Consider the following 19,926-nt stretch of genomic DNA (forward strand, 5'->3'; position numbering starts at 1 on the left):
CCCTCTGACCATCCTTGTTAGCCCTCTCTGGACCCATTCCAACACCTCCATCTTCTTCTTATGTTGAGGATTAATATTTAACTCTGATCCCATTTTGGAGGGGAATGACAGCAGAGGGTGGGTGTGCTCTACCTGCAGGGTCCAGCGCTGCATTTCATTCTAAGCCTTCCTCACCAGGAGCTGTGGAAGAAAATGCTTAATACAAAACTGGTGAATAGATCCCTGCTTTAAAATAGAGGCGAGGGAAAGTTCAGTAATATTTAATTAATTTCAAATAGAATGTATTGGAAACCTTTCACTGAGGTGAAATGGCTGAAAACCGCCTGATGGAAGATTTTATCTGTGGGGAACATGACTTTCTTGAGGGTGGTTTAACTCTCTTCTGGCCTGTCAGTGGGTACTTTGGTCTTCTCGAAAAGGTAACAGCACTTTGTTAGATGTCATCAACAGGTATCTGAGCGTGGCTTTGACCTCTGTCTTGCTTTACAGTAAGTTTCTTTGCTTTTGCCAACCTGCTGACTTGAGAAAAATAACAAAGCAATATCCATGCTTGATGTACTGATTCTCTAATGCTTTTTCTCTCCTCTTCAGTGCTTTTCTAAGACCCAAACTGGGGAAACAGTATGAAGCTTCCTGCGTGGTATGTACATTTTTCACTTTTTTGACTCTTATTAGTAACTAACTTTTCATGGAACTCGCCCTGACCATGGTGGCAGAGCAGCTTCGCTGGGTTTAGTGGGTTTAGTCTGTTCAGCTTAATTTTGTACTTTTATCACATGAAGGGTTTGAAACCTTTTGCATGTAGAGAATTTGTATATCGTGCGCCTCTAGACACAAAAAAAAATATATTGCCTTGGACATTTGTAATAGAATTAATTACTAATTAAATAAAGTGAATAATGGTGTGATCAGACTGACCTATCATAGTCTGGGCCTAAACCTGCAGTTTATCATGTGTATGTGCTTCAGATGAGATTGATTTCGTTTCAGTTTGTGATTACTGGAGTTCTTTCAGACTTCAAATGTTGAAAACCTAAACTTTACTAACAAGCTTTAAGCAATGTTTACTGCTGTGCAAAGTGAAAATACCTCCTCTACTGGGAAACATGTCTTAGTAGCCTAATTAAAGAGAGGTTATTACACACATATTAACAACTCTTATTTCAAACTGCGTTTCAAATGAAACCTCCTTCTAATACTTAAAAGGGAGGAGACAGGGAAGGCATGCAGCCAGTTCAAGATGGGTATCTAGGGAATTTCAGAATTCCTTGATCTTTGGATGATTTAAAGTACATTAAGCAGTTGCAGCCAAACCTGACAGACTGGAAAATCTTGGTCTGGACATGTATCTTAGTAGTTTAAAGTACTTAGGTCTCTTTGCAGCAATTTTCTGACTTCCTTCTCACAAGATATTAAGCTGGAGGAACCCTGGCTGCTGCTGACTAGTTTTCTTCTAAGAAATCCATAAATTTTTCAGGGTTATTGCTAGATACCAAGTACTGGTAGAGGACTGCTGGCTTAGCGTGTTTGGGGAGTAAAAGGAAAGGCAGTTCTGGCCTGTGGAGCAAGAAGCATCGTCACTGGGTTGTACAATTAACAGTTCATAGTTGTTCAGAGGCTGGAAAATGGAGCTTCTTACCTTTACCAGGAGTCTCAGCAGTGGGCAGGAGCCGTGCCTTGAAGCAGCCGTAGTCTGAGGTTGTGGCCAATCCAGAGAGCTGATGTCTGTTACTGTGGGGTAGAGGACAGAGCTTCCTTCTCTGTGCGTTCTCCGTCTGTGACTTCCCTCTGCTTCATGCTGTGCTGTTGGCACCAGGTCTTCCTCAATGTCTCCGGGGCTGATTCTAAAGCACTTTCCTTCTATGAATGCACATCAGAATCAAAGAATGGTTTGGATTGGAAGGGGCCTTAATGATCATCCAGCTCCAAGAGTAAAAAACATTAAAAGACCCCAACCATCCAATTGCAAGACAACATAAATGACACGCTTCAGCCAAGGGCAAGGGAGCGCTGGAGAAACGTGCTTCATGAAGGTCCAGTCACTTTGTGCCCTTGGATGAAGGCGCACATGATTCTTCTCCAATTCTTAACATAAGTATTAAATCATGGTAGAAAGCTTTCAAACGTGGGGTTTAGTTTTGAGCAGCTGATGGGATGCAGCCTGAGCTGCTGCATCTGCTGCCTTCTTTTGCTCATTGGTTTTCTCTGCCTGCCAATGCATGGGAGCGTCTGCCCACATCGACACCTTCCGTATTATCCAGCTGAGTGCTGTGTGCATGGGTGAGATGGGGTTTCTGGGGCTTGACAGGTTGGCTCGTCTTCTGAAACATCATGTTGTCTACCACCAGTGTATTGACCAGTGTGCCTAAAAATACTGTGTGCCTGTTACATGATCTGTCCTTTAAAAATTCTCTAGCCAGAACCGTTCTAGGCGTGTCTACAGGCTGTTAACTGCCTTCCAGGGCATATGACACAACGCTGTGCAGGATTCTATTGTTATTCTTGGCTCTAAACTTGCTGCGGTAGAATTAGCTGCATATTGTGCAGGGAGGAAGCAGATGCTGGAGGCCTGGATTCATCGAACACAGCATCTGGTCTGCAAGAGCAGATCGCATTGCTTCTCTGAGCTTTGCCTTATACCATACAACTAGGGGAAAACCTGGCCCTTTCCTAGCCTTTTTTTCCTTACCTGAACAGTCACTCAATTGCTCTATGAATAATAGCCTCTAATCTGAAGGTAAATACAACCCCCGCATTGTCTTACACTGCCTAGGATGGATTTGATGTTCTTCCTTCTCCCCATTCTGAAGTTCTTCTGCCCTGACACAATGTCATTCTTGATGTGCATGGGGTCAAAGCTGTAAATGACCTCACATGAATGCTGTACAAAGCTGATGCACATTTTGTGTGAGGGTAAGGGATTCAAGGATATGTTTTAAATTCTTTTACCATGGATTGCATTAGGCATGGAAGAACCCAAACTTTTTCTGGAGGATCCTGCAAATTCAAAGTTTACCTCTTTTCTGTGTTTTTTAGCTTGGTTTTTTGGTTTTTTTTTGTTTTTTTTTTTTAAATATAGTAATGTTTTGTTGTGAGTGATTAAGGGATAGATATGGAATAAAGTTTTAAAAGAGGCCACATCTGTTCTATTGAGCCAGTGGACATGGTTGAAGAAAACTGAGGTTTTGGACATGGGACTTTTCTGTAAATAGAGCACTTGGCATCTGTGTTTCATTGCTTGTCGATATTTGTATTATTACTGTGTTTAGTAAACAGCAGAGCCTTACCATCCCCTGTCCTATGAACTCCTAGATTAATGTTTTAGATCTTTCTGGAGCCTGTTCCCTACTCAAAAGACCTCGCACAGACTTGGAGGTTCCCTCCAAGGATGAGGTCTGGCTCAAGAAGCATGCATAGTTTCTCAGTGTCTCTCCCGGGGTTCTTCTTGTGCATAAACTATAGAGTCATAGAATTGTTAAGATTGGAAAAGACCTCTAAGATCATAAAGTCCAACCCTCAGCCTGGTGCCACCATGCCTACTAAACTAGTGCCCTGGGCACCGCTCTTCTAGCTTACTGGTTTTGGTTTTTTCTTCCAAGTGAGATCCTCTGGGGCTGCTTCCCTGGAGAAGACCTGCAGCTCATCTGGCACTCCTGAGAGGATGGAACGGAGTTTACCAAGGTCCTGGCTGTCTAGGGGGGCTGGGGGCCAGGCTGAGCCCTTGCCCCCTTATGCAGTTCGCTGCAGGTACAGCTCCTCTGGGCTTAGAGTGGGGGAAGTTCATGCGACCTGAGCAAAGCTGTACAGGAAAATAGGGCAAAGCCCAGCCAGAACCTGCTCTGTCCTGTACTGCTTGTCTCGGCTTCTTCAGGCAGCTCCCTGTTCCCATTCCAGCAGCAAAGTGAGGCACAGGCTACCCTGGTCACAAGGGCCCTTTAGTTCTTGGTGGAGACGAAAGGAGAAGGAGAACAGTAGCAGTGGGAAGGCAGCCAGACAAGGCTGACCACCGCTCCCCGTGCAAACAGATGGCCTCACCACGCTAACAGGAAAAATGCTGTGTAATTGGCCCTGAGGAAGCTGAACACACAGAGCACGGCTGCAAGGGGCTGCCCTGTCTCCAGCCAAGGCCTAACACTGTCTTCCCTCACTACCATCTTGGCAGATGTTCTTTATCCTCCTTTGGCAGGTGGGGTGTTGCAGGCCCGGACAAGCCAGCTGGAAGTAGGTGACTTTTCTTAGCCAAGCAGCAGCCCTGAGGCAGCAGCTCCATAGCCTGATGATATCTCTCTTCTGACTGGCTTACAGGGAGCTAACTGGAGGCATTCAGCCTTCTCATTGAAGCATGTAACTCCTCTCAGCTGTAGCAGCATTTGCTTGGTTCATGTAGAATGAAAATTAGGTCTTTCGTCTTAATGTCTGTATATTCTGTGTAGCAGGTCCTGAAAGTTAGAGTAGAACCATGGCAGACCAAAGAGGAGGCTCTACGGGAATGAATGCTAACCCAGGGCCTTGAAACTCGAATGTGTAGTGCAGGCAGATGCTGCTGTGAGTTGTTATGGAGAATTCCATCCAAATCTTATGGGAGCACTTGTCCAAAGGACTGCATGTTCTTGTTGGGCTGGATGGATTGATGCCAACAAGATTCCCTGCTGACCGTATGTGCACAGCGCGTCTGCATGCATGACCGTACCAGCCAGTGCCCGTAGAACACAGGGACACTCAGTCGTTGCCATACGGTAGCCTTTCTGTTAACATTTTTGTGGCAACTTCTGTCTCAGATGCTTGTGTTCACATATGCGGTTCTGGAAGCTGATCTTTCATTGGGGTACAGAAATAAATTTAGCTTTCTGCTCAGGGCAGGAAAGACCAGAGGTATCTGGTGGCAAACCCTGTAGGAAAAGCTTCATGTGGCTCAGAAAAGGTGAATACAAGCCTAATTTAAAGACATCATTTCAGACTCCTTGGCTTCCTCTTGAGTTTCTGAAGCGTGCAGAATGTGGGCCAGAGCTTCCCAAAGGCAGTTGTTGGAGGACTTTCTCCCTGATGCCACTGAAGTACCCACAAGTGAGACCTTGAATGGAAAGCCAGGGGGCAACAATGTGACTTCCGTCACGCTTCAGAATAGTGTTGCTGCTCACAGTGAATCTTTTTCCTCCCCTTGCTCTGTAAAACAAAGAGCTTTGTCACTGTACTTGAGTGTGAGCTTATGGTTTGGCTTTTCTACTGGAGATGAGAAGATAATTCCTTTTGATAAGCCTCGGTCAGCACTGGTGCTTGGCAGGCCTCCCAGAGAGCTAATTCAGCTCATTAACCTGGTAGAACCTTCTTACCTCTATGCTGAGCTGTATTTTGACTTGAGTAGGGCTTGACTTGGCTGAATGAAGGCTTCAGTGAGCCCTAGAGTAGGTGCAGGAGTAGAGGTGGGAGTGTGTCCCTGGAGCAACAAAGAGAGGCACCCTGTCTGCTTTTGACAAAAATAAATATCAGGAATCATAGAATCATAGAATAGTTTGGATTAGAAGGGACCTTAAAGATCATCCAGTTCCACCCAACCCCCCTGCCATGGGCAAGGAAACCTCCCACTAAATCAGGCTGCCCAAGGCCCATCCAACCTGGCCTTGAACACCCCCAGGGATGGGGCGGCCACTGTTCCCGCGGGCAACTTGGGACAGGGCCTCCCACTCTCATCGTGAAGAAATTCCTCCTTATGTCTAGTCTGAGTCTGTCCCTCTCCAATTTAGAGCCATGATAGAATGCATGGCAGGAGACTGTTTCCCGTTGTGGGCGATGTTACCCCCAGCAGATCACTGTATGAGTGATTTGAGGCAACCTTTCTCTGCTAGACAAGTTATCCAATCCTGATGCTGATACTTCCAGTGTGGAGAGGGGCTGCAGGAAAGCTTGGGAGGGTCTCTTGATCAGGGAGTGCAGGGATAGGACAAGGGTGAACTGTTTTAATATGAAAGAGGGGAAATTGAGGTGAGATCTTTGGAAGAAATGGTCTTCTGTGAGTGTGGGGAGGCCCTGGCCCAGGTTGCCCAGAGCAGTGGTGGCTGCCCCATCCCTGGAGGTGTTCAAGGCCAGGTTGGATGGGGCTTGGAGCCCCTGATCCAGTGGGAGGTGTCCCTGCCCATGGCAGGGGCGGAACTGGATGAGCTTCGAGGTCCCTTCCAACCCAAACCATTCCATGATTCTGTGAAACGCACTTTGCTGACAACTTAATCCATGAGACTTTATTTTTTGGCTCATCCCTGGAAAGCCAGTGGTTTTGTCCACGTTACAAATAATGCCCTCCAATTTCAGCCGTTGCTCCATAAAGGAAGGCTGTTGAGTTTCTGACTAGAAACCAGGGTTTCTGGTAGGTGGACAGTGCGACTTTCTACACACGTTTGTTGGCAGCCCTGATGGTCCTGTCGGTATCTCCTCAGGTTCAATTTGTGGTGCTGCAGGCTTAGTGTTCTCTAAGCACACTCAGTTCTGAATCCCCTCGAGTACATCTGTGTGAATCATACAGTCCATCTCCCCTTTTCTTTGTCTGTGCCCGGTGCTACTGAGGGGTTTCTATCTTTGTTTTTAAGCATGGATAGACGTGTTTCTCTGTCACCGTGCAGGCCTGAGAGGAGCCACGATGGAGATACGGTGAAACCACAATGGTGTGGCACTGCGCTTCCACCAGGGCATCCTGCCTCTCAGTGGAGGAGCTCGTATCTGCCCAAACTGGTGGATGTAGCCATGGCCTGAGAGAGTAACAATGAGAGGAAATGGCCTCAAGTTGTGCCAGGGAAGGTTTAAACTGGGTATCAGAAAACATTTCTTCACTGAAAGGTGAAGCCCTGGCAGAGGCTGCCCAGCATAGTGATGGAGTCTCCATCCCTGGGGGAGTTCAGAAAGTGTATAGATGTGGCACTTCTGGACACGGTTTAGTAGGCACAGTGGGCTGGATGATCTTACTGGTCTTTTCCAGCCTTAATAATTCTATGATTCTATGAATAAATGTGCACAGCTGCTGGGTTCTGCAGAAGAACGCTCGTTACCCCTGGTTCATATGCCACGCCTGGGGGTGGCTGGTCATTTAGGAGAGCGAGGTTACCACCGCTGCCCTTTCTGCTTTTCTTCTTTCTAGTTAAGTCTGTTCTTATTAGCCCCCCAGTTTTAAAGGAAAATTCGGTCTGACTGGAGTTGAAGGATAAGCTTTGCGAACCTGGAGTGAGGGCATTTGGAGCATCCGTTAGGTCGTGAATGCCAACAGTTACTTGTTGGCCCAGTGTCTGATGAAATTGGTGAAACAGCTTCTGAAGAAATAGGTAGCCGGGAGGCTAAGCTGGTATATGGCAAGGACATGCGTTAGCAGTAACGTATTTCTTCACTTTAGGAACTTCAGTGAAGGAATACAACTGCTTTTGTGACCTATAATGAGATCTTTGCATCTGGTCAGGGGAAGGACTTAATGAAATGCTTGGAGCAGCTAGCAATAAGGAACTTCCTTAGGGATTTCAAAGGCAAATAGTCTTATTTTGTGTTGCTTCAGGTGGAAATAATGAACTTGCTGCAGCCATCAGCTCTTTTAAGTGTTCACAAAACCACTACCTCACGGCTCAACAAAATTTGTGTGCACTGATTATTTTTTGTGGCAGGGTGTGAAAACGTTCCCTAAGGCTCATGTACCTTTAATGGGTTGCCCTTTATGTTACACTGAACTGGAAGAGCATCTGGGTGACACAAATACAGGCTTCATTAGCTCCCGTGACTTCCAGCAGGATTACTGGCATGCCAGATTAAAATCCCCAACACAGGAAAGACATAGATCTGTTAGAGCAAGTCTGGAGAGGAGGCCTCAAAGATGATCCAAGAGCTGGAGCACCTCCTGTATGAGGACAGGCTGAGAAAGTTGGGGCTGTTCAGCCTGGAGAAGAGAAGGATGCAGGGAGACCTGAGAGGAGTTTCCAGTGCTGAAAGGGGCTTCAGGAAAGCCGAGGAGGGGCTCTGGGACAGGGTGAAGGGGAATGGTGTTCAGCTGAAAGAGAGGAGATTGAGATGGGATGTTAGGGAAAAATGTTTTCCTGTGATGGTGAAGAGGCCCTGGCCGAGGTTGCCCAGAGCAATGGTGGCTGCCCTGTCCCTGGAGAGATTCAAGGCCAGGTTGGATGGGGCTTGGAGCAGCCTGATCCCGTGGGAGGTGTCCCTGCCCATGGCAGAGGTGAGACTGGATGATCTTTAAGATCTCTTCTGACCCAAACCGTTCTGTGATTAATAACCCACACATCTGTAAGTCTGGCTTAATAACAGAGTCATAGAACTGTTTGGTTGGAAAAGACCTTTGAGATTGAGTCCCACCATACCTGTCCACTACTAAACCATCTTTGAACACCTCATCTATCCATCTTTTAAACACCTCCAGGGGATGGTGACTCAACCACTTCCCTGGAGAGCCCCTTCCACTGCCTAATAATAGATGCTTGATGTCGGCACTTAATAATGTACATATGATACTCGCTTTAATTATTTTTCATTACAGAAAATATATTGAGTGACCTGTTCATTTTTTAGCCAAGTATGTCCTTACGCCTGGTGAGCTCTAGTTACAGCCTGTGTCTTTCAGAAAAAATTTCTACGTATGCTTTAGTTACGTCTTGAACACTTACAGAGTGCAGTTTTTTAAAGAGAATGTTGTATCTACTAGGAGGAATGTGGAGAAATAGGTGTACAGTGTCCTTTGTTCTTCCTTTTAGTCTTTCGAAAGAGTTCTTGTAGAGAACAAGCTGCATGGCCTTTCTCCAGCTCTCTCCGAAGCCATCCAGAGCATTTCTCGCTGGGAACTCGTCCAAGCTGCGCTCCCGCATGTGCTGCACTGCACCGCGACGCTGCTCTCCAACCGAAACAAGCTGGGTTAGTGCTGCTGTGAGCTTTTTTTTCCATTACTGAAGTTATCGATCGAAATATGACAGAATGATGCTCAAGGTGCCAAGATATTTGAAATCCTAGAATCCCAGTTAGTTCATTCTGCGGATTGCCTTTCTTGATCTGTTCTCACTTAGGGCAGGGCAACCTGTGAGAACTTCCCCAGTGAGGCTAATGGCCTGGGGAGCTGAAGAGTCAACGTAGTTCAATAATATTTTGCCAGTTATTTTCCAGAGACGATAAAAATAGCTTTAACTAAAGCCTTACCACCTAGCAGACATGGTTTTCTTGAAGGAATACACATCTTTCTTTCAAAGCATGGTGCAGTGCCCAGTTGCAGTAGGTACTGTTAATATCTATGATTCTTTTTTTCTTATTTTTCTTCTTTTTCATTTTATTCAGACATTTCTTCTCAGCAGATAAGTCAGTCAGACAATAAGAACGATAAGATATAAATCTAACTTGTTTAACGTGTCTTTTACTGATTTTAGCAGTGATTTCAGCAGGAATTTGCTTCATGGCATGTGCTGTTCAATAGAGTCAAAGAGAAAAGCCTGTCAAGCTGGCATCTTTTAGGAGATCTGTGCATTCAGTGTCCCTGCAACAGACGTTTTGGGGACTGAGCTGCAAATGCTGTGAAATAAATGGAGATTTGTAAATGAGAAGGTTTCAAACACGATGAAATAGAATGCTGACACTTTAAATGGCAGATTTTTAATTTTCAAGTGTTTATTGGGACATTGGATGCCCAGTTCCTGTGTGGCTCCTAAAGTCTCTACTGTACCATTCATGGAAACCTTATGAGATACTGTGATGCATTTTTTTCCATCCAGGACATCAGGATAAGCTTGGAGTAGCTGAAACAAAGCTTCTTCACACTCTTCACTGGATGCTGCTGGAGGCTCCTCAGGACTGCAGCAATGACCGATTTGGAGGAGACAGAGGCTCTAGCTGGGGAGGGAGCAGTAGCGCCTTTATCCACCAGGCTGAAAACCAGGGATCACCAGGACATCCCCGGCCCAGCGCCACAAATGATGAGGAGGAGAATAACAGAAGGAAATTCTTCCAGAACTCCATGGCCACAGTGGAGCTCTTCGTGTTCCTCTTTGCTCCCCTTGTCCACAGGATTAAAGTAAGTGGCGGGCTGGTGAGGTACGTGTGTGGAGACACTTCTGAGCAGGGAAAGAACGATTCTGCCTTTGTGATTATTAATAAACTCAGCTTACAGTGCACACTGGGTGACCAGTGGAAATCCTTTAATGAGCTGGCAGAATACCACTGCCATCAGGAAGAAATACTTCCAGTGACAATCACCACAGTGTCAGGCAGACATGAAACGAAATAAATGTTAAGTGAGCCGTTTTCCGCCCTCAGGAGTGTCAAAGATCTTGTGGGGCCCTTGTCAAGTCTCTGGGACCTGCAGAAGGGATTGTGAGCTTTAGCTTGCTCCAGTGATTTGCTCAGAAGAACCTTGCTAGCTTTTGAAGGATTCTGCCGTGGAGCTGCCATTGGGATTTGTTCTTGTCATTACTGATCATCCTGATGCTAATTACTGGGAATGCATGATAGTGGTATCCACATGGCAGTATGGCAGTGGCAGAGGCAAGAGAACATTCCTTTGCTCCGATGCTGAAAGCAGGCTCCAAGCTTCCTATCTGCCAGGGTCTTGCTTGAATCTGAGTGAATCAGCTTTGCAGCGTGATGTGATGAGATGTGTTCTGCATGCTCTGACTCCTGCCTTTTGTCTTTAGTCTCCTTGGAGGGCTGCCGTTTGTCCTTTAGGTTTCCAACTAGTCCTTGGAAGGGAAACGGGCTGGAGAGTAGGTGCTTGAGAAAGGTCTGTAAAGTCATGGAATGATGGAGGTGTTACCTGTTCTAATCCAGCCCTGCATGCTGCAGCAGGTGAAGAAGATAAGGAAGTACAGCAGATAAAGGATAATCTTCTGGTTAAGGCAGGTGAAAGGAGAGCAAGATTCTTCTCCTACTTCTGCTCCTGAATTCCTGTACAACATTGTTCAACTTATTTAGCTCGCATTGTTCATACTTGTTCACTTGTTCCACATTTTCTGTGTGAGCTACTGGGCTATGACAGGAAGAAATACTGAATTCTCCCCAGTGCCACACACACAAATATGGGCTGCCCTTTGAATGAATGGAATTAAACCGGAGGTAGACCCCGGCTATTAGGGATTAGGTCTCCATTTGTTTTATATTAATCTTTCTGAGATGTAGTTTCCCACTTACAAGCTGGGATTAATAACAGTATCTCAGTCTTACCTTGAAAATCTGAGATATTGTAGTGATGAACATTTGAAAAGTCCATGTTTTGGAGGGGGTCAGGGGGCTGCGTATGATTCTGTGCCATAACAACTTAGAGAATTGATGCTGTGTTGGCACCGCACCAAAAGCTCGCAGTGCAAAGGAGAGCTGCAACACGTTACTGCTGTCACTCTTGAAAGCCCTGCAAGGTGCTCCTTAGTAAAAATAGTAATTAGAACCCAGCTTAGCTTATAACAAGTCTTTTGAGCTCATTATGACAAGACAACATTAACAAAGAGTAGGATGTGGAAGGGCTGGAGAGCTACAAGCAGACAGCTCCTGCCATTCCTTTAGCTCTGCCTGCATCCTTGATTTCAGCCGCAGAGGCATGTGGAGCCGTGTCAACAGGAGATGGTGGTGCAGTTGTAATTATGCTGCCAAAACTGCTGTGCCCATGGTTGATTGCCTTGTGGGGGAGAGCTGAACTGTACCAACATCCATGTCTCCTAATGCAGATCTGAACTTAGGTCAAGGAAGTGCTTACCTGCACCTTTATCCTGCCAAGGTTTGCTTGTGCACTCTCATTTATGTGATTTCTTCTAATTGTGTATGTAAAACAGTGATGGTGTGAGTGTAGGTGGTAGCAGTGTCTCTGTATTGACATCAAATACTACCAGTGATGATGATAATAATAACAACAACATTATTGCACAGCAACATTATTGTTTCATAAGAATTCATTGCATTTCACATTTCCTCAGTTTCTAAGTAATGTTTTGATATTTAGTGTTCCTGTTCTTTTGGGGCAAAAGTTCAAGTCCTGGCATATAAATCCTCAGGCTGAGATTGAATTCTAAGCATAAAGTGGTTACACATGGTCAGAGGGGACGCTTCCTGACACAAGAATGCCCTTTTCTTCTACAGCTTAATGTCCTAGAAAAAAACAGTGTTCATTAACTAGCGTAGAAATTTCATTTGGAAAAAGCCTCATATATTTTTGTTTTGAGATTTCCCTATTTTTTATAGCTATCCTTGATATGTTTTAATGTCTGCTGAGCTGTGCCTGTGGCCCCTAGGTTCACCTGTACTGACCACTGAACTGCTTGTGGTATCCCTCACCTGCTGGAGAGACATGATAATCCTTTTAGATTGGAAACAACCTTCTTTTGTCTGATCTTGTGTGCCTCAACCTCTGTTTGTCTTTCCAGGAGTCTGACCTGACGTTCCGGTTGGCCAGTGGCCTCGTTATTTGGCAGCCTATGTGGGAACACAGGCAGCCTGAAGTTTCTGCCTTCAATGCCCTTGTAAAGCCGATCAGGAACATCATTACAGGTCGGTGGCCGTGCTGTGGGAATGTAGCTCCCGAGAGCTGGGAAAACTTTCCTTTCCCTGATGCTGCCTTACTCTGTAGCTGTCATATTTGAAGGAATATGTTAATCCTGCAGGAACCAGTCAAACCTTTGAGAGTGGTTTCAGATTGTTTCCCCTCAGAGTCAACTGACATTTGCATAATAATTAGAATCATTGAATCACAGAATGGTTTAGGTGGGAAGGGACCTCAAAGCCTGTCCAGTTCCACCCCCTGCCATGGGCAGGGAGACCTCCCACTGGATAAGAGGCTCCAAGCCCCATCCAACCTGGCCTTGAACCCCTCCAGGGATGGGGCAGCCACCACTGCTCTGGGCAGCCTGGGCCAGGGCCTCCCCACCCTCACAGCAAAACATTTCTCCCCAAGATCTCATCTCAATCTCCTCTCTTTCTGCTGAAAACTGTTCCTCCTCATCCTGTCCCTGCCCTCCCTGATCAAGAGCCCCTCCCCAGCTTTCCTGTCAGCCCTGTTCAAGTACTGGCAGCTGCTCTAAGGTCTCCCCAGAATCTTCCTCAGTCGCTAAGAGGGGCAGAGGCAGGTCTAGCACCACCTGACGTGTGGCGAAGGCTTTTCCAGGCTGGCAGTGAACAAGAACGAACAGTGGAGTAGAATGGACACTGTAGGGTGTCCTTCTCTCTAAAATTTGAGTTTCACCATGTCATGAAATTATACAACGCAGTTCCAAGAAGCTACAAAAGAGCCTTCGGTTGTGAATTCACTTTCACGTACTGGAAGGGTTTGCTCCTCCTTGGTACTTCAGCCATCATGAGACTGGAGTTGGGTGCTGAGCCCTCCAAGCCTTTATGTCTGGCTCAGGGCTGAAAAAAACTTTTAACAGTTATGTTTTTAAGCAAGAGTTGTGCATAATTCCTACAAGGCAGTGAACTGCAAGTGTGCTGGGTATCTTGCTGTAGCATTGCTTGCTCGTTCTGAAAAGCATGGAGCTGGGGTTTTCACAGTGGTGAAAATGCCCTTCACTGAATCAGATTTTTCTGATAACAACTTGTTTTGTATTTCATATTTTTTTTTGAAAACTTGTCCCAGAGGTCCAGTCCAGAATTGAATAGCTTAAAGTCTTTCCAATTATTTAAAAGTATCTTTGATGTCGAGTTGCTCGTTCCTCTGCTTTAACTCCAAGAGTGGAAAAATAGGACTTCAGCCTCGGAACTAGCAAAAGGAATTAGCTCCAAGTTTTTCTCAGTTGTTGGAATTTTTATCTGTAGGTCTGGAGTGTGGTCAGAAGATTCCTAAAGAATAAATTCAGGAGTAAGTCTGAAATGAAAATACTGTTATATTCTGAGTATGATTTCAGCAGAATGGATATAGAAATTAGAATGGGATTCTTGTTATCAAGGAACATTCTATCTTAGCACTGGTGTCTCAAATTGGGACAAAAAAGTTAAATTTACCTAAATTTTAATTCAAATAACAAATTGAAAAAATACAGTGAAGAAACTCTGCAATATTTTGTTTGGAGTCACCCTGATACTAAGTCGCATCTGAGTAGCTTGTGATGGCCTCAGTTTGCTCCAGGGGAGGTTTGGATTGGATATTAGGAAACATTTCTTCATGGAAAGGGTTCCTAACCCTGGCAGAGGCTGCCCAGAGAGGTGCTGGAGTCCCCATCCTTGGAGGGGTTTAAAAGGCGGGCAGACAAAGTGCTCAGGGATCTGGTTTAGCAGTGGACAGGGACGGTTGGACTCAATGATCTCAAAGGTCTTTTCCAAACAAATGATTCTGTGATTCTGTGTGTTGGGATTTCAAGAACCGTCATCCTCATCTTTGCAGTGCCTTTGTTCTTCTACAGTATCACTGATCAAACTTTCCATATGACACTCGCGTGTTCCCTGTGATGAAAGTATCTGTCAAATTGGAAATTGTAATGCATTCTGGGAGCTGTGACCTAGAAAAGGAGCTGAATAGAAGGGAAAATAGGAGGAAGACCTCCAAAATAAAAGGCACCAGGACGCACAGATTGATGCCAAATGGCTTTAGGATTAAATTGATATTCAAATTTCATTTTAATGAAATAGAAGTTCTCAGTAGACAATGTGGTTGACAACACAATTGAAAGCATTGCGCAAATATCAGAACAGGCCTTTTTCTGGCTGCAGGTAATGTCTAGGAAGTCTGCAGTGCAGAGGTGCTGCTTGGGGTTTGGCTTTGTTTTCTGCTTTATCCTTTCAGTGATACATTTTATTATTAGAGGTGATTGCTGAAATGTCCTCCTTTGGCTTCTCTTCTCAGCTAAGAGAAGTTCTCCCACCAACAATCAGAGCGTGACTTGTGAAAACCCTAATCTGGACAGCGGACGTACTGAGGTAAGATCTGTGCCAAAGCTAGATGAGCTTGAACAAGGAGCTGAGGGAGGGGGGATGTTGATATTGAAACGCAGTTGCAGTTACCACCCTAAAGTATTCCATCTCCAGAAACTGCAGCTCTTCGCCGTTCTCCTGAGGGCTCCCAACCTTGTCTGTAGTGGAACCAAAGGGTATCAAGTATAGTTGTCAGGATCAACTTGGCCTTATCCTGACTTATGTGATGGAAGCTTGATCTTACCTATTTTCTTGGGCAAGAGCTCTGTCTTACCCTTTGCCTGTACAATGCCTGGTACTGAGGAGCCCCAGGCTGGATCGGTTTCTCCATGGTATTACTATGATATTATGATATAGGCAATAGTCACATCTAGGCACAAACTCCAGTAAGGAAACTAATACAGGAGAGATAAATGTGTTTACATACCTATTTCCTTTTATTAAACTATCCAAAGGGACTGCAGGTGGTCTGTGAAACAGCCCAGCCGGATTCGGTACCTCCAAAGGCCACTATTTCAGCATGTCATCGTGGCAATTCCTTGGATGGAAGCGTCTCCTCCCAAGCCTCTCAGGAGAGAGGTACCGCCCATCCCAGGTACAAACCCCTTCAGTGGAAGGTTGGGCTGGTGTGACTCAGTGGTGGAGGACACAGAGTCCTTTATCTTCGGTCTGCTGCTGTCTGTACGTACCAAGGGTGCTGGATGTTATTCTCAAACTCTTAATTCATCCCATCTTGGATTTGTTTTATGAACAAGGTGGTGACGCTTGATATCCAATGCCACTTTCACTGGAGAAATCTCTAGCTGGCCTGTTGGGACAGATCCTTTGGTCTTTTCTAATATAGTGGTTTCTTATAATTAAAGACAGCAACAAATAGCCTGCAGGTTTGACACTCGTTAGCCGGATTCAGCCTCAGGCAGCTGATGTCTTTCCTGGCTTCCTTCTAATCAAATTTTCCTTCCTTTTAGCAAAGGGGTTTTGCAAGCCTTTCTCCATTGCCTTCATGACGCCTTCTCTTCCTTCTGCTCAGCTTGCTTCAGGCTGCTGACCTGAAGGAACAGGCTAACAAAGAAGCCCAGCCACGATAACATCGCGTGCCCTGCGGAGCTCAGGGTTTCCAGCATGGCACTGATAAATTCATGGAATCATAGAATAGTTTGAGTTGGAAGGGACCTCAAAGATCATCCAGTTCCAACTCCCCTGCAATGAGCAGGGACACCTCCCACTGGATCAGGGGCTCCAAGCCCCATCCAGCCTGGCCTTGAACCCCTCCAGGGATGGGGCAGCCGCAGCTTCCCTGGGCAACCTGTTCCAGGGCTTCCCCACCCTCATCGTGAAGAAATTCCTCCTTATGTCCAGTCTAACTCTGCCCCTCTCCAGTTTATACCCATTGCCCCTCATCCTATCACCACACGCCTTTGTGAACAGCCCCTCCCCAGCTTTCTAGTAGGCCCTTCAGTTACTGGAAGGTCGCTATAAGGTCTCTAATTAACTTATTTTAGTCTAGATTTAGGCAGATAAAGATAAAACCAGATTGTCAGGAGCGCTGGACACTCGGCAGTGCCGTGAGGTGCATGAAGCTGATGAGTGTTTTCAGGGGGGTGGAGAGGGAGGGAAGCCTAGCTGTATTTTTAGGTCTCTATGGATTTAGGAACGTCACTTAAAATCCTTCTGAAAATTTTGGTTCTCGTGTTTATCACTGTGGGAAGCGTCATATTGTAGAATCATGGAATGGTTTGGGCTGGAAGGGACCTTAAAGCCCAGCCAGTTCCACTCCCTGCTGTGCTTAGGGACACCTCCCACTAGACTAGGCTGCTCAAGGCCCCGTCCATGACTTTAGCACAGAGACGGAAGAAATGTGGGATAGAGAGTGGTTCTGGATATAACCTAGGAACAGCTCTGATTTCTCAAAAATGGGTTTGATGCTCTCTTTCGCCTGTGGTTCTGGAGGCTTCCCTCAGGGATTTTATATCAAGTCTGCTGGCCGTTCTGGGTCTTTATTTGGTTTATGTTAATGTGAGCCGGTAAAGCTGAAGCTGAAGACAGAACCGCCTTTCTGTGCATGAACACTGCTGCTCGGAGAGTGCACAGCCATAAAAAATAAGCAGCCTTTTTAAGAAGACAGCGTCAGGTGATCAATTTGTCAGGCTGGGTCTGGTGGTTGCTATGGGGATGAAGCTTCAGACAGGCTTTGAAGAGAGCATCATTATGCCTCCTCATTTGCAGGACTCATTGATCAGTTATGACTGTACGAGGAGCTTTGGTTGCTGAGCAACAGACAACTGGGAACAAATGTTGTTTACTCTGCTTACCCAGAGCCGCAGTATTCCTTTGTCCTTGGGCCGGGGTGGAAGGAAAGATGCCTTCCCACACCCTCTGCAGTCACAGGCAGCCAAGAGCTGGTTGTACTGACACTGGCAACTTCTAAATGAAGCACAGAGTTTGATTTCTGGTTCCTCAGATGCTTTGGCAATACAGGATGGGGGATGATGTGATTGAGAGCAGCCCTGCAGGGAAGGACTTGGGGTGCTGGTTGATGAGAAGCTCAACATGAGCTGTCAATGTGCACTCACAGCTCAGAAGGCCAACCGTATCCTGGGCTGCGTCAAAAGCAGTGTGGCCAACAGGTTGAAGGAGGTGATTCCACCCCTCTGTTCCTCTCTTGTTAGACCTCATCGGGAGGATTGCATCCAGTTCTGGAATCCTCAGCATAAGAAGGAGATGGAGCTGTTGGAACGGGTCCAGAGGGGCCACAAAGATGATCCGAGGGCTGGAGGACCTCCCATATGAGCACAGGCTGAGAGAATTGGGCTTTTTCAGCCTGGAGAAGAGAAGGCTCCGAGGAGACTTTATAGTGATCTTCCAATACCTGAAGGGGCTACAAGAAAGCTGGGGAGGGACTGTTCACAAAGGTTTGGAGTGACAGGACGAGGGGCGATGGGTATAAACTGGAGAGGGACAGAGTTAGACTGGACATAAGGAAGAATTTCTTCACCATGAGGGTGCGGAGGCCCTGGCCCAGGTTGCCCAGGGAAGCTGTGGCTGCCCCATCCCTGGAGGCGTCCAAGGCCAGGTTGGATGGGCCTTGGGCAGCCTGATCCAGTTGGAGGTGTCCCTGCCCATGGCAGGGGTGGAACTGTATGGTCTGTAAGGTCCCTTTCAACCCAAACTATTCTATGATTCTTTGATTCTTGAGCTCGTTGGGCTGGTGCTGGCTCATTATCCCCGCTTGCCTCAGTGAAATTCTCCATTTACCTGTGAAGCACATAGAGCCTCAGCCCTTGATCCGGCTGCTGCCTCGGACACACTGCCTGGGAAACAGGCTGTGCTGGAAGGATTTCAGGGATAAATATTTCACAAGGGGAACATGCCTTGCTCCAGGCTTTGTTGTGCCCTGGGCTCACCTGTGCCATGTACAGGGCAGCACGAAAGGCTGTTTAGACTCAGAACTGACCTGGGCCCTGCAAATTGACCAGGGAGGAGTGCATCATCCTTCACTATCGCTAGGGAAGTGATGGGCTTTGTTTCCTTTGCTGAGATGCTCTGAGCATCCCAGCTATCCTTGTGGATTTTTACAGGCTGCATCTATGTGACTTGACTGTGACAAAAGCAGCCTTCACATCAGCTTTTCAGGGAAAATGTAGCATATTTCCATTTATCATTGTTTTCTCCTCCCTCATTCAGATTTTCAGGTTTAGCAGCTGGTTTCAAAGTCGCCAAACTTGTATCATTTTTACCTTTGATACAGCGCTAGGGGAGAAGCTTTGAATCTATAGATTGCATATAGCGACGTATGCTGACACGGCCGGGCTGGTCTGCGGTCGCCAAGTGCCTTCAGCGTTGGCGCGTGAGGCTGGCAGCACACCAGCTCCTGCAGGGCTCAGTTTGAGACACAAGCCCAGATTTGCCACCTGCCCCCCGCCTTTCCAAGCGTGAAATACGGAGCAAGGTTTGTGTGATTCCAACTGATGCTGATGTCCACAGCATACTTCTTTCTCCTTTGTCAGGCCCATACGCGGCTATAAATTGGAGAGGGGAAGATTTAGACTAGATATAAGGAGGAAGTTCTTCACGATGACGGTGGGAAGGCCCTGGCCCAGGTTGCCCAGAGCAGTGGTGGCTGCCCCATCTCTGGAGGGGTTCAAGGCCAGGTTGGATGGGGCTTGGAGCCCCTGATCCAGTGGGAGGTGTCCCTGCCCATGGCAGGGGTTTGGAATTAGATGATCTTTGAGGTCCCTTCCAACGCAAACCGTTCTATGATTCTAATGCTTTGCTGGCCTTAGACACCTCTGTTGACAACGTGATGGTACCCAGCTGGAGATAGGGATGCCCTGCCAATGCTGTTTGCATGTTGTTTAGCAGAGCTGATAATAAAAATGGCTTTAAAAATACATATTTGATGTTCTTCTGGTGGTTCCCAAATGCCTGACTTCATGGAAGTGCTGTTGATTTTTACAGAATCCAAAATTCACTCAAGTACTCAGTTCACAGAGTGGAAGTGTTCACATTGTGTACTTCACAAGCAAATCGAAGGACAGATCTCCAGCGTTCCTGCCCCACCCCCAGCATTTCACACCTCCTTTTGCCATGTGATTCTCATTCCTCCTACTCCCATTCACTGCTTACTTCTCACAGATTGTCTCCTAACAGCTAGTGACTGCACAGAGGGTAGATCAGGCCAGCTGTACTCTGCTGGGAGAGAGATGGTATGAAACCAGATAATAAAAAAAGAGGCATTTTATTGCAATAAGATTGGCTGTGACAACGAATACGTTCTTTTTGAAATCAGAAATCTCTGGAGTCTCATTGCTGAGCCTTACTGCAGATGTCCTGCTTTTGAGTGCACCAAGTTCTATGATATTCGGGAAGTGACAGCATCTGAAAGGCAGGAAAATCAAAATGAAGGCTAAAAATGGTTCTTTTCTCTAGCACACCTTGGTAAAGAGCATCCACAACAGTAACTTTTGCTTGTATAATAATCAATTTAATTGTCTTGAAGGGTTAACTGACTGAGCTGCTCTACCTGCTCCTTTTTAAGGGAGGCCTGATGAGTGCAAGTGTAAACCATTCCTAAATGTGCCTGAA

The 19,926-nt window shown here is 46.3% G+C and overlaps 1 protein-coding gene across 12 annotated transcripts in view; it reads left to right on the forward strand.

Annotated features, from left to right (window-relative positions):
• UNC80 (unc-80 homolog, NALCN channel complex subunit) overlaps positions 1-19,926 on the forward strand; it is a 127,547-nt gene that overhangs the window by 1,696 nt on the left and 105,925 nt on the right. For all 12 annotated transcript variants that reach the window (XM_054069739.1, XM_054069744.1, XM_054069740.1 and 9 more), the window contains exons 2-7: positions 592-640; positions 8,730-8,886; positions 9,732-10,030; positions 12,366-12,489; positions 14,774-14,847; positions 15,297-15,436. In XM_054069739.1, the coding sequence (XP_053925714.1) occupies positions 592-640; positions 8,730-8,886; positions 9,732-10,030; positions 12,366-12,489; positions 14,774-14,847; positions 15,297-15,436 (843 nt within the window). The remainder of the gene's footprint in view (positions 1-591; positions 641-8,729; positions 8,887-9,731; positions 10,031-12,365; positions 12,490-14,773; positions 14,848-15,296; positions 15,437-19,926) is intronic.

Source organism: Cuculus canorus, chromosome 6 (genome assembly GCF_017976375.1).
Source record: "Cuculus canorus isolate bCucCan1 chromosome 6, bCucCan1.pri, whole genome shotgun sequence".
NCBI lineage: Eukaryota > Metazoa > Chordata > Aves > Cuculiformes > Cuculidae > Cuculus > Cuculus canorus.